We start from the raw sequence: 13,652 nt of genomic DNA on the forward strand, positions 1-13,652 counted from the left end.
TATCTCTTTGGGTGTTTTGCGATTTATTCTCTGTCAGTCTGAACCCGCCTGCTTATCATTTCCATTCTCAGCTATATCCACAATAATATGATTTACCCATGTTTTCAATAATTCATTTTCTGGATGGTGAATCCAGTCTATCAGTGCATTCTCCCAGAGGCCCTCTCTGTGCTTCCATGCCCCCATCATTCCTCTATGTCATCCCTTGCTTCAATGCATCTCACAGAGCAACAGTCAGACCCCGAGGAATGATCACAAAAGAGAAGACAGAAGGAGATTTTATCTCCTCTCGATCGCTTTTCCATTCTCTCCGCGCCGCGCTCTCCTCTGCAGACCTGCAGGTGAAAGAGAAGGAACACCCTTTTAATTAGTTAATCACGCCTGGAATGTGATGCTCATTTTTTCTAATAACAGAAACATATCCTTCGGGAATGGTTGTTGAAGCGCTTGTTTATTTAATTGCAAACTTGTTTATTTGCTATTAGAAACAATAGCTGGGGAGAGCAAACAATGAGAGCGCAGTGTCGATAAAGGACAAGCACACACACACATTTACACAGAGATTACAAAAACACCCCATTGACCCATGTCCAGCTCCGCAGCCATTCATTTAAGGTCACCCTCTACTCTCTGGCAGAGCTTGTTGGCAATGTGGCCTCTTCTATTGAACTATGACTATCTTTATTATCCAATCACTGCACTCTATTCTGGCCTCTGTCCAGTATTAGAGGATACAGGAGCCGTGTTTTATCTCAGCCTTCACCTCTATTGCTACTTGTTCCTGTCTCTTAAGGGACATTAAGGGTAAAAAAAAGGAGGGAAAAAAACCTGCAGAGACAGAAAAGTAGACAAGTTGAGCAATTCACCGTCAACTCTAATTGTAATAAAATTTTACAGCTTCAAGGATAATGTGCTTTTCTGCCAGGAAGCCACTTGGAAGTGTTGCAGCAATTAAAAAAGCTGGAGGATAGGTTTGAGGTTGAATCATCCAGGAGCTTTTTAAAAGGACTTTTTATTTTTTGCACACTCTAGATAATAAATTGCCATATTTGCAGCTTGTTCCATGGATAACAGTGCAACACTGCCATGGTAATACAGTTCACAATGATTCAGTGACTGTAGTGCGATTTTACGCTTTTCACATGGAGATGGGGATCAGTCCCTCGCCTGCATGCCTCTGCTAGAACCTGTTTAAACATGGGATGTTTTAAAGCCTTAGTTGTGGTTTAATATCTATAGTTACAATAACATCATATAATAATATAATAATAACATGTTTTAGTTAGGGTGCTCCAATTATGTAAACCTACTTCAAACTAATAACGCTCCTCCAAAAATATGTTATTATAGAGGTTTTAATTCAGTTCATATGCATACTGTAAGAGAGGTGTTGCATTAGAAAAGGGAAAAACCAATATACTGTTTCCCAGCTCGCTTCGAGCTGGCCGTGTGTTTGCCTCGTAGCTCCCCAAAGGCTCTGAGCTGCAGACTCGGCAAGAGGGAGGGAGACTGGGGGAGTTGATGGGAGTCAATACATGGACCATCCTAATTCATTCACAGTTGAGGAAATAGACACACTATGTGCACAAGAGAGCACTGGAGCTGCTGTAATGGCAGGAATGTAGAGCGAGGGCTCACTGCAGATATATCGCAATACTGCCACACCCACAAAGAGGAACAAAGCTATGTGGTGGTGAGCTGGGGCATGAGCAAAAACAATGAGGAGAGCATGTAAAAGATGGCGTGGATAAAAAGACAAATGCTTTTATAGGGGACATATTATGCAAAATCAACGTTTTAATAATTTAAATCCTTATAGTTGGGACTCTGGAGGTCCGATCAGTTGGCAAATTGTGGAAAAGATGACTCACTCATGTTTTTGTGGTCCTCCTCAGTCTAAGTACAGGAGATAAAACACGCACTGTTGACTTCCGCACTCATTGGGACGTCACAATGCGCTAAATTCCTGGAATTGTTGTCTCGCGGAGCTCTGCTTTGTCCGTAAAACATGCGAGAGTGCTGGTGAAGGCAACGGTATCCGAAAACCGAAAGTCCGCGAAAAGTTCTATTCTTGGCTCCACAGTGCAGCACAGAGTTCTACACAAACTTCCAGCCTCAGAGGATTTATCTGTCCAGTGGATACATGTTATATATGATGGCAATGTGCCTGCTAGAGCCTGCAAATGATAACTTTTCCAAATGCTAACTTCTGTTAGCTTCTAGTAGCCTCTGTGGCTGATGTCATTTCCTGTCCCTTAAAGGGACACTGTGTAGTATTTATGGGTTTATATAACCCAAAATCCACGTTTGTATACATATTATGTGCTCCTGCATTGTCTAGTCGCTGTATAATATTCTTTGTTTCATTTTCGTAGTGTTTCAAAAAGTCATGTAAAATAACATGGTCGCGGGCCGCTACTGCATTGCCACGACGCCATGTTTCTACGGGAACCTGTATAGACAAACGCGTGAGAACAAATCAAGCGTCGCTTTACTTGTAGCGGAAGTCCCGCCTCCACTCTCTCCGATTCGTCTGCTACGGCCGTGGTAGGACAGCCTCTCCTCTAGATGGCACTATAAACTACTGACTTCACCGTTTCATTTTATGTTTTTTTTAAGTTGGACCTAAAGAGATACTACTAAACAGAACGTTCTGAACAGGGCTGTTTTGGCAGGGTGATTGAACTGCTGTGGTGCTTCATCCTTATGGTATTTTTACCAAAGCATGTCACAGACATGTTCATTAGGACACCTGGGAACTAGGTTAACTTGGAGAAATAGCGTATAATATGTCTCCTTTTAAAGAAACCTCACACAAAATGTTCACAGAGAACTTGTGGATTTCTTACAGCGAATACAGCCATTCACCTATAAGAATAATTTTCACATGAGCGCAATAAAAATGACTCATTTTTCTCTAAGATGCAACAGAACTTTTTTTTATTTTCTATCATGTTGTTGACGCTCCCTCTCAGCATAAGCTACGAGCAGATCTAACCAGATGGTGCCTGGGATGATACCGAGTTTGTAATGCAACACTTTGAAATGTGCAACAGCCACGAGGTGTGTCCACATCAACAGACTTCTCAAGTGAGATTGCAAAGAAAAAGCTTTTCAGCTTCACCACATTTATGCGGAATCGGGTCAATTCCATACAGTATATTAAAATTAAAATGTCCCGTACCAGAAACATGGGATTTTTTTTTTGTTCCACAATGGTGAACAGTAGGCTGAAGACACCTGAACTCACTCTCTCTTCATTTATGCCACACCAGCTGCCTGGCTTTCAGCTGACTAGTAACGTTCAATCACATTACATGCTCTAAAACTCTGCTGATACAATGAAGCCAAAACCATTTGGCAGCAGCAGCAGCTGCCCTCGCCGCCCCGTCCTCTCCCTAATGATTCATTTACACAGTGCAGTATCTGTCTCAGGCAAAAGTTGACAATCATGAGTAAAACATGATGAAATTATTGGTCATCGAAGAAGAAAACGGTGGATGTTACAGTCGATCACACACCAGGGCTAATCCACAAGGGTCGAATTTAAAAAAAGAGGCATTAACACGATGACAGTGTCAAAGATGTACAACCACATTGTTCAGACTGTGTTCATGAACCAAAATAGGGAAATTAGACAATATTACACTGGTTGTTGAGCTCCATAGATTCACAGATCTGACGTGTGCTTCAAAATCAGTCTGACACAAATTGTGCCACAGAATTATACCTTTCTTACACAGTATAATGGTGGGTTTCAAATCACACCCAAATGCGACATGCAGTTCACTTAAGGGATTCGTTGCAATAGTGTCTTTTGCCGCTGATCATTTAAAATGTGTTGTTCCAAGTATGTGATCATCAGGGGATTATTTCTCCAAGCAGAATAATCACTTCACTGCTGCTTACATTTATTTTGGGAAGAAAAATAATAGAGCAGAGCTGTTTTTCTCTAAATTTGCATGGCATGTACATAACAACAACTCGGCCATTTACTGTGGATAATCACCGAAATACATATTTAAATACGTCGGGAAAACAACGTTCGGCTCCAAACCTGTCTAACGTAATTTAAACTGAGGACCGTTGTGGTGCGCATTTGTAAATCATCTGTCATTGTCCTGTGTCCGCACAACAAAAAAAACCTCAACCGCACTTCTGCCAACTTCTCCATCTGTCTTCCCCGTACAGTCTGGTAACATCCAGAGGTCATCAGTCACACTCACAAACGAGAATTGCTGGACAAATCGGTGGATGGTGTCTGTGCGTACGCAACTGCTGCGCTCACTCGCAACTCACAACAGAGGTGTAATCGAGAATAAAACATGAATTTACTTACTCTGTGTTTCTTCCTCTCGTACCAGACGCGCTGAATTCTTCGGTTTATGTGTTCAGCTGCAGGGAATGAAGAATGGTGTTTACCGTACTTGCACGCAGACGCGCGCGCACCTTAACGTTGTTCATTTGGCGAATTTTTATCAGCAGATGCAGGTGACCTTGTTCATTTACACGAGTCAATAACAATGTCTGCGTAAAAATTTGGGTTTTACTTGGCCCCTCGGGATGAACGGGTGTCTAATAAGGCATTTCGAGTTATATTGCTCCTGCAAATTAACTTATTCACACATGCTCAAGGATGAGAATAAAGTCATACTTAAGATTAGAGAGAAAGTGTGAGGAATAAAAGTTGACGAGAGGCACGTTCTGAGGAAAGTGAAGAAGAGGTGGCAGGAGTGTGCTGCAGTGGTCCCGCATTACAATTGATTGGCTGGTTTAACTGCCAATGCTGCTCACTCAAGCTTTAAATAGACGGATAAAACTCTCTCTTACCCAGCAATCTTCCCCCTCTCCATCCTGTCATTTTCTTTCCTCCTATTGTCTCCTGTCTTTTTTTCCTCGCTGTACTTTTACTCTACGTGTAAAGTGACTTGGCTTTCCTGTCGTCTTGTATTGTCTCCTCTCTTCTCCGTCGTTCCTTTCTTCCTTTCCTCTTTTCTTCTCTCGTGTCCTCTCGTACACCATAAATATTCAAATCACATAATCTGAAAATGTTCCCACAGTCAGCGCTCTCGTCGTCTCTCCAAATTAACTGTTTTATTGTTGATGCAGACGTTTTTACGGACGTAAATGTCTACACACGGCGCTTTGCTTGTTTGTGCATGTGTAGGTGGATAAACCCGGCTCCTGCGTCTTATGTGCAATTTGTCTGCGAGTGGAGGTCACGCGCTAATCCTAAATTGTTCTCCAATCTTCTGTTAACCAGACACAATCCCCCATGTTTTCCTCAGTGCTTCTCTCCTCCCCTCACTTTGCCTTCATCTCTCATTTCCTTGCTGCGATAAAAATCATTTCGATGCAGAGTGAAATAAGACGGGTTTCCTCCAGCACTGCAACACGAAGGTGAGGACAGGCCTTAGAAAACCATCTCCTTTAGAGATAATGAGAGGCTTGTAAACGTGATGTATCGGAAATGCATATTGTGTAGGAAATAATGTGTTGCTCATTTATGACTGATTTGGGCAGCGTACTATGAATCTCCTCCCTGGAGGCTATCTATCTTTATTGAGTGTTTCTTCTTTCACCTGAAAGATAAAGAAAGCTCCTCTATATCCTGTGACAGAATTAGGTATGTTTACAGTCGATATGTGAAGCTGTTCATTCATCCTTATCGACGTTTGCAGAGATTACAGCATTAACCACGAGTGAGAGAAAAGGAAAAAAAAAAAACTGGCACACAGTGTCTGACCGGCTGATTTAATGCTGATAAACTAGCATGCAAACAGCAGCATTATGTACGGTCGGGTTAGAGACTAGTTGATGTTCACATCAGACACCAGCTGTGGCTCAAACATAACACATTAAGGCCTTTAATGGAGACAAGACCTCTCTTGTTTCGTGATGTTAGCAGCCACTAATCACTTGTACATAGGCAGGACTTTGATCTGCACACAGTGTCTACTCTACTCTGTATAATCAACTTAAGTAGGACAACATTTTTGTGTATTTTCCATGGTAATGGGCTCAGTTTGTGGTTTTAAACCCGCTTTGTCTTTTTAGTTGGTTTTGTTCATCATATATTGGCATTTTATCCTTCTTTAATCCACTCGTAGCACAGCCTGTGTAACTACGAGGGTCACCATGACCACGGGTGCAGCTCGCGTTGGCTCGTCTCTCTCTTCAGTCGTAGTTAAAGGTCTTCCTCTGTCTTTTAGTATACGCCACTGTCATTTTCATCTCCTCCACCCTCTGTTTTTTTCTCTTTTCTTCTGTCAAATGAAAGTGGCTTTGTCCTTTTAGCCGAGTGTGAAACGACACAATGCCGAGAGTCGATGATCTGCTTTGATCTTTTGTCACCTTGGACACCTGCCAGCTGTGCCTGACTGCCACGGTGATAATGTCACTTTGGAGATTGATTTGGAACGTGATGGGGTTGTCGCTCCGAGAGAATAGTCCTCATTAAGAGGCGCTCACACACACACTGCGGAAAACTCCGAGCTTGCTTCATACCTCTTACAATTATTCTCCTCTGTGTTTTTCTCCCAGCTCATTATTCTGGATACCCAGATGAAAAGCTTGATGTTCTGCTGCATCAACTTGAAACTTTAGCTGTATATTGTGCTGATGTTTTGTCTTGCTCTGCTTGTTGTCCCTTGCCTACTTTTGTAGTCCAGGAGCTAAAGTTTTGTCTCTTTTCTCTCCCTGTAGGCCCAGACGCTACCAAGGATCCCTGTCTGAAGGTGCACTGTCCTCCTCACAAGGTGTGCGTCAGCCATGACTACCAGACGGCCATCTGCACCAATCATAAGCAGCCAGCTCACAGGTAAGGGACATTTACTCCTGAGTGTTAGGGCCAATTCCAATTCCTATCTTAACCCTCAATCTTAACCCTGAAGCTCAACCCTTAATCTTAACTGGCCCTCAAAACCAAGTATTGATGGTTATTTTGTCACTTAGAAATGGGACACCCCTTAAATGCAGATACGTCTTCAGACTGTGGGGGGCAGAATAACGAGAAATTCCAAAAAAGAAGAAGAAGAACGCATTCACATGACGATTATTAATTACGATCCGTTATTCAGTCAACGATAGCAAACGATAGTTGTCCGCACCGGTCGGCTATTGACAAAAGATCGTAAAATAAAAAATAAATGTTACGCAATAATGACGTAAGTAATCCATGAAATGCGCCTAAACTAAGATAATACAATGGTTTTCATAATTTTTATTTCTCTATTAACAAAGAGTATACTTAATTTGTAGCGTACTCGTTTCACTGCTTTCGACGCCATCTTTGTTCTGTCAAAACACGCAATGCATTCTGGGTAGCCCTTGCTCCCAAGGGTGGTCTCGGGAAAATCTCAATATTGAGGGCGATACAGCCCTTAAACTTGCCCCTCAACTTAATTTTTCTGAGAATCGGGACAGCACTTGCACTAGAGGGAGCGCGCATTTTTGAGATTGAGGGTTAAGCAAGGAATTGGAATTCACCCTTAGTCTTCTGTAAAAGAAACACCAAGACTGGAGAGTTGTGGTTGTTTTAATGATTTTATTTTACCTCCCTCTTCAGTCAATTCCTGTAATTAAAAATTACTATGTAAAGTAGAACTTGAAAACACGAGATCCTGAGGGAAGATTGGGATAAATTACACCATGCAGAAGCATTAAGCAGTGTCGCATTTTTCTTTTTTTTTTGTTGTGTTAGCAGCGTGGAACGATCTGTGTTAGTGACAGACACATAGACACATAGTTTTCTCAACACAAATTCATTTTGAGAAAACTGTCTGTTTGCTCTTTGTAATTCAGAGCCCAATTTGTTTGTGTTTGCAACCTTGCCATTCTTAAGCTTTTTAAATTTTTCAGTTCAAGAAGCATTCCCCCCTCTCTCACCCCCCAAAAAATGCATCAGAATGTGCTTTGTCAATGTCTTGGGGTTTAATTGATTTCCTCAAGTCATTAGCTCTTAAGATGCATGATTTTAATGCTTTCCCTTGCATTGCATTAGTAATGTCCTATTTGCCGCTTAGCTTGTCAAATGATTCACCTGAAATCTGTGTTTCCCGCTCACTCACTGACGCTTTGGATTATGTTGTTGGTTTATCACATACTATATGTACTTGTAATACAACCTCATAGTGCCATGTTTAGTTTTCTAAGCTGCTGTCAAATTAAAGAGTCCTTCATCTTCTTTTTGCATAGACTTGACTTTTCCTATTGGTCTACGATGATGATGTTTGGCTGCCGGCTTAGATGTATACATTAGCAGCAAGCAGTAATTCAGGAGCCATTGTCGAGGCATACAATGTTAATTTGTGAGAACCTCTATCCTGCTGTGAGGAGGCTGAAGCAAAGTCAAATATGAGCCTTTCCAGATTAGAGTAACATAGAATCTCAGCAGGATGCCGTTGTACAGTAGCACACGTCTCTGTTTGAGGTTAATGTGTCTAGTGATTTTGTTTCCTCCTTTATTCTTCCTTCTGTAGCTGTCTTCAACAATGAGTTATTTGGCAGGTATGCACTAATCTCCCTGGCCAAGCAATTCCTGCCTTTCAAATCACATTGCTAATTCGAACACATTCTTCCAGTTAATTGCATTCATGCAGTGTGGAAGGATGACAACAAGTGGATTAGATCAGGAGGAAAGATAGGGGGGGAAGCGTCTCAGATAATGTTTATCAACTTACAAATTCCATCTTACCTCTTGTCTTGCCTGACCTGCCAGCATTGTTTTGTGTATCAGTGCTACGTGCATGTCTAATCTTCCGTGGCAGTCACCGGGCCTCGACAAACGAGCGTGACACTTCGAGGAAAAGACAAGAAAGCAGATGATGCACTGCCTGGGATTTATCTGTTGAAGTTTTTACAGAATGTAAATTCGTCTCAGGGGACATAGTGTATATGTGATTTCAATCAAATCAAATCAAATCAAATGTATTTATATAGCCCACAGTTTACAAAACACAGTTTGTCTCACAGGGTTGGTAACATCCTCTGTCCTTAGACCCTCGACCAGGATAAGGAAAAACTACCAGGGAATAAACCCTTATAACAGGGAAAATGAAAGAGGTAGAAACCTTAGGGAGAACCACAGGTGAGGGATCCACTCCCTGGACAGACAGACGTGCAGTAGATTCAAAACCTCCAATACACAATTACAAAAAATAGAGAGTAAAAAGTCTTTAAATGCCAGGATCCATCTGGATGACGGAGTCCTCGTTTCCGTTCTGGCCTCATCCTGTTCCCTGGTGGCAGCAGAAAGTAGTAGTAGCCTCATAAATGGATCTGGATCTCTGATATTAAGAGTGACAGTGAGATGTTTGCCCATGAGAAACAGAAGTGATCACACCAAGACAGCAAGGAAACTCTGCTTCTTCTGAAATGTCATAATAAACATAAATGGTTGATATTTACTGTTGTATTTACATTTCATGACTAAAAGTTCAATGGGGATTGGATAAATGCGATAAAATCGTCACTTCCAGAAAAGCTCAGCTTCTCTGGGAGTCAGTGGAGCAGTGGGCCGATCGTGATGATTGGAGGAAGTGTCTGTAAGGCGGAACCACTTTTTGATTGACAGACAAACAAACAAGTAGCAGCCGGTTGTGCGCTACTTGTTTGGTGATATAGACCATTAACATTTGTACATATTATACATTATCAATAAAAACACTATTATAGTATTTCCCTGTGTCAGGTTTACATAATTACAGCACTGTTCCAGTTGTTTGTTCGTTCGTTAATTTTTATCCACGTCGGCGGGAAAGGAATTAGTTATAACCGGGCCTGAAATGAGCTTCCCCTGTTTCACAGACCAGCGAACGCCACTGCTGAGAAACTATCCTGAGCTTAAGTGATGAGTTAGCGAAGGCACCAGACCCTGTCACATTAACAAGCCACAACACTTTATTTCTGCTGCAGGTCTACATCGCGCTGAGGTTTTATCCTGTCGCAGGTTTTTAGATGCTGTTCGATGATTATTCACCATATTTGTATTGTTTTTATGTCCTTGCTACACTCAAATCTCCTGTGCTTGTGTGTTTTTTGTGAGAAAAAGACTGAATAACTTCATGAGAGGATAAATGCAAATCTGAAGATCAAAGCTTGTGATACTGACCCTGCAGTTTAGACTACATAGCACATTTGTTTAGTTTGTGCATTTTTTAAAAGCCTATTTTATCCAATTAACCATATGCGTAATTGGGCATTTTAGACAGTATTAATGCATATTACAGCTGGTGTGATGCTTAAGAGTTAGAGATAAGAGTTAGGCAGTCCAAAAATAAATAAGCTGTGGAGAAACTGTGCTTCCCTCTGACACCCCTGTCACATATTCACAAATGCAGTGATTTTCTGGCTGTAAAAGAGCTCATAATGTGACTCTCCACCTGTTCACTCAGGTAGTTTATGCTCACTTTTGCTCCAGTTGTTGTCGTCACTCTCATTTCGCTGTAAAGGCTCTAATTCTGTCCCCTTCAAAGGATCAGCAGGCAGCAGGGAGCTCAATGAGAGCACTTGGATAGAAAATTGCTGCGAGATGTGGATCAAACATAATTACACTGGTTACTGGGAAGGTATCCAAGGACCAATCACGATTCACTCGGCTGCTCTGCTGACCCCTGAAAATCAGAAGCGCTTTTCAAACTTTCTCCTCAGTCAATACTGACTCAGACTTAACTAGACTAAGTTGCAAAAGGGTTTAGCTTCTGTCATTGTAGATATCATTGTTACTGAAATGGTAAAATTCTGATTCATGACTATGAGTTTCTCATCTTCCTCAGTGTGAAACCCAGGAAGGGTAGCACAGGACACAAGCACACCCTCGAAGCTGGTGCTCATGGGAAATGTAGGCTGTGCTCGGGCCTTCAGTCAACTCCTGTGTGTGGATCTGATGGACACACCTACTCCTCCAAGGTGAGTCTCAGTTTCTTCCTTACATTTCATTTGTCTCCATTTGACTCTGAAGGCCCAGATCCTCTATTTCATCTGCATCACATCACACGTAACTCACAGCGTCCTGCCAGAGTCGATAAAAGAGCGAGGTTTTACCCTCGGTGATTAGTGGGTATGAGGAAGTGAAGCACTGTGCTTCAGGTTTAACAGTCTGTGGATTCTTATTTTTTTTTTAACTCACATTCATATGACTTTATTGTTGCTGTGTTCAGCCTCTTGGTTGCCAAGGGTGAAGCACAATCCAATACACAGGAACTTCACACAAATGGACAATAAAAGACATCTCTTTAATGTCGTGCAGAAAAGAATAAAAGACTTTGTGACAGAAATATTGGCAAAAAAAAGGAGACCTGCAAACTGTCATTGATTGCTTTGTATATTTGCTAATCGTACCACTTGACTCAGGGACATCCTTTAAACATACAACAGTGTCTGAGGAGACTGGATCAATTACATCAAACTTTGGAGAATTTCAACTGCAGGTCATTTGCCACAAAGCTCACTGTTCATCCACAGTCAGAGGAGATGGTGTTTGACCCCAAGTCTCATGGGGATCATTCACAAGTGATCACTCATAATTAGCCGATGTTGCAGATGGACTCTCTCGTGTACCTGGGCATCCACGTGGACAGAAATCTAGTGTGGAGGCCCCATGTTGAGGCCATCTGTGCCAAGATGCAGCAGAGCTTGCACTTCCTGCTTAGGCTAAACACCTTTGGCATTGCACTAGGAGGTGCAACTCCTGCACCATGTGATCTCTGTGTGATTTGGAAACATGACAGTTCAGTCAAGGGTCCAGATTAACAGACTCATCCATACAGCCATGGAGTCAGTCAGCACCCCGGTCTTCAAGACATTTTCCCAGATAAAGCATAAACAGACAAAGTACAAAGGTACAAATCCCCCTTAACCCTTTAAGGCACTACTCAACCATTTGGTCGACCACACTTTAAGTCACTATATCTCATTGAAAAATGCATCAAGCTGAACTCACTAACACTTATTTAATGTGACTTGTTCTGAATGTTGTACTTTCAGAACAAGTCTTGTACTATGAATTATGCAAACCAGGTTTATTATGAACAGACATCTCATCCGTTTGGTAGAGGCCTGTATCTAAAATACTATGGGTCTAATAAAAATATATATATCGATTGTCGTTATTGTTATCATAAGTAAATAAAATAAAGTAATACAAAATGCAAAGAAATATTTTTTCTTTGCTTTTTTCTTGGTGCATACCTTAAAGGGTTAGGAAAATCTGAAATCTTAAAAAACATTTGGTGGTCATGTGATTTTCAGGTTAGACACCTATTACTCTAAAAACTAGACAATAATAAACTGGATATACTGGATATAAAATGTTTTTTAATTGGAAGACATTTGTTGGCTGCTCACGTACATTGAGACACATTTATATTTTTGCCCTGAATCAAATCTAATGTTGTGTGTCCCCTAACAACTTTGCAGAATGTTCCCAGCCTTTTTCAATGAGATTAATGTGACTATGTTTTAAATAGCATGCATAAATGAAGTTAATTTACCAAACATCTCTTGGAAATGATTTGTTTTTGCCGATACAAAGTTGTATTAAGTGTCACGGATATGGCTGTAAATTAGTTGCTACGTTGGGCACAAATTTGCTGTTGTAGGGATGTTGTGATTTTTAAGAAGTCGGCCCCTATAATGAACGACCCTAGTAATATATGAAGCTTGAAGAAATGTTCTCCATCTCCACATTTAATTGAACAGCCCTGGTATAGGCGTTCCTAATCACAAGCCTATGTGTGAGCTAACTCTGAGGCTGTGCTGAAGAGGAGAGGTGTTGCAGAAGAAATGAGAAAGAACAAAAGGAGGAGTAGAGCCGGGGAGCTCTGTTCTCTGCAGTAATTTGGTTGGAGGGGTTCAGTTAGCTGGTGGAGTGATGGGTCCCTGAGGCCCAACTTAAACCCTGTTCACCAGTGAGCTGCTGGTCTCAAGATTATTCATGTTTTATTATTACATTACATGCCTCCATCATCGCAACTGCACACACTCCCATACACACACTCAATATCCCATTAAGAGGACAGTGCTCTTATCTCCTGAGAAGCTTCAGCCCACTGAGTTAAGTCCATTACTTCCCTCCTCTTAAATCATCCTCTCTTCTCTCCTCTCCTTTCCTCTTCTCCCCTCTCCTCTCCCCTTCTCTCCTTTTACCAAGTCAAGTGTTAAGCACTATTTCATCAAAACCACATTAACCCCTGCTGAGAGACAACATAAAGATTCATTGGGCCTCTCAGTGTGCTGACAGTGACTGGGGGAGGTCATCCATTTCCTGAGCTTTTTCCTCTCCCTCTCACTCCCAGTGACCCCCACCCTCTCCCACCACAGACCACTAATTCAATATACTGAACTGAACAGGACAGAGGTCTTTTCTTTTGTCAACAAATTTCATTAAGCAACATTAGCGACGCTATCACAGAGGTGATGGGAAGGAAATGATGGATTTTAAATAGAACGTGGACAATGGATGTCCCGGGAGGATTAAAGCTAAGCCTGTGTGTATGGCATGTGTGGATGCACCTTCTCACCTTGGCAAAAAACCTGCTGCCATCATCTCGCAAATAGAATTTACATTATCCACCTCACTTTTCATTATTCCTTCCAGAAAAGATACTGTAATTGGATTTTTTTTCCCCTTCAACTGGTCCAAACAGATTCTT

General features: G+C 41.6%; 1 protein-coding gene across 1 annotated transcript in view; it reads left to right on the forward strand.

Moving 5' to 3' along the window:
• The window catches only part of spock1 (SPARC (osteonectin), cwcv and kazal like domains proteoglycan 1), a gene marked incomplete at both ends in the record, with an annotated part of 92,569 nt that overhangs the window by 59,172 nt on the left and 19,745 nt on the right, over positions 1 to 13,652 (forward strand). Inside the window, 2 exons of the mRNA XM_083890658.1 lie at positions 6,706 to 6,820; positions 10,776 to 10,908. Of these exons, the coding sequence (XP_083746784.1) occupies positions 6,706 to 6,820; positions 10,776 to 10,908 (248 nt within the window). The remainder of the gene's footprint in view (positions 1 to 6,705; positions 6,821 to 10,775; positions 10,909 to 13,652) is intronic.

The sequence above is a fragment of the Microchirus variegatus genome (assembly GCF_963457635.1).
Source record: "Microchirus variegatus genome assembly, chromosome: 6".
NCBI classification, from domain to species: domain Eukaryota; kingdom Metazoa; phylum Chordata; class Actinopteri; order Pleuronectiformes; family Soleidae; genus Microchirus; species Microchirus variegatus.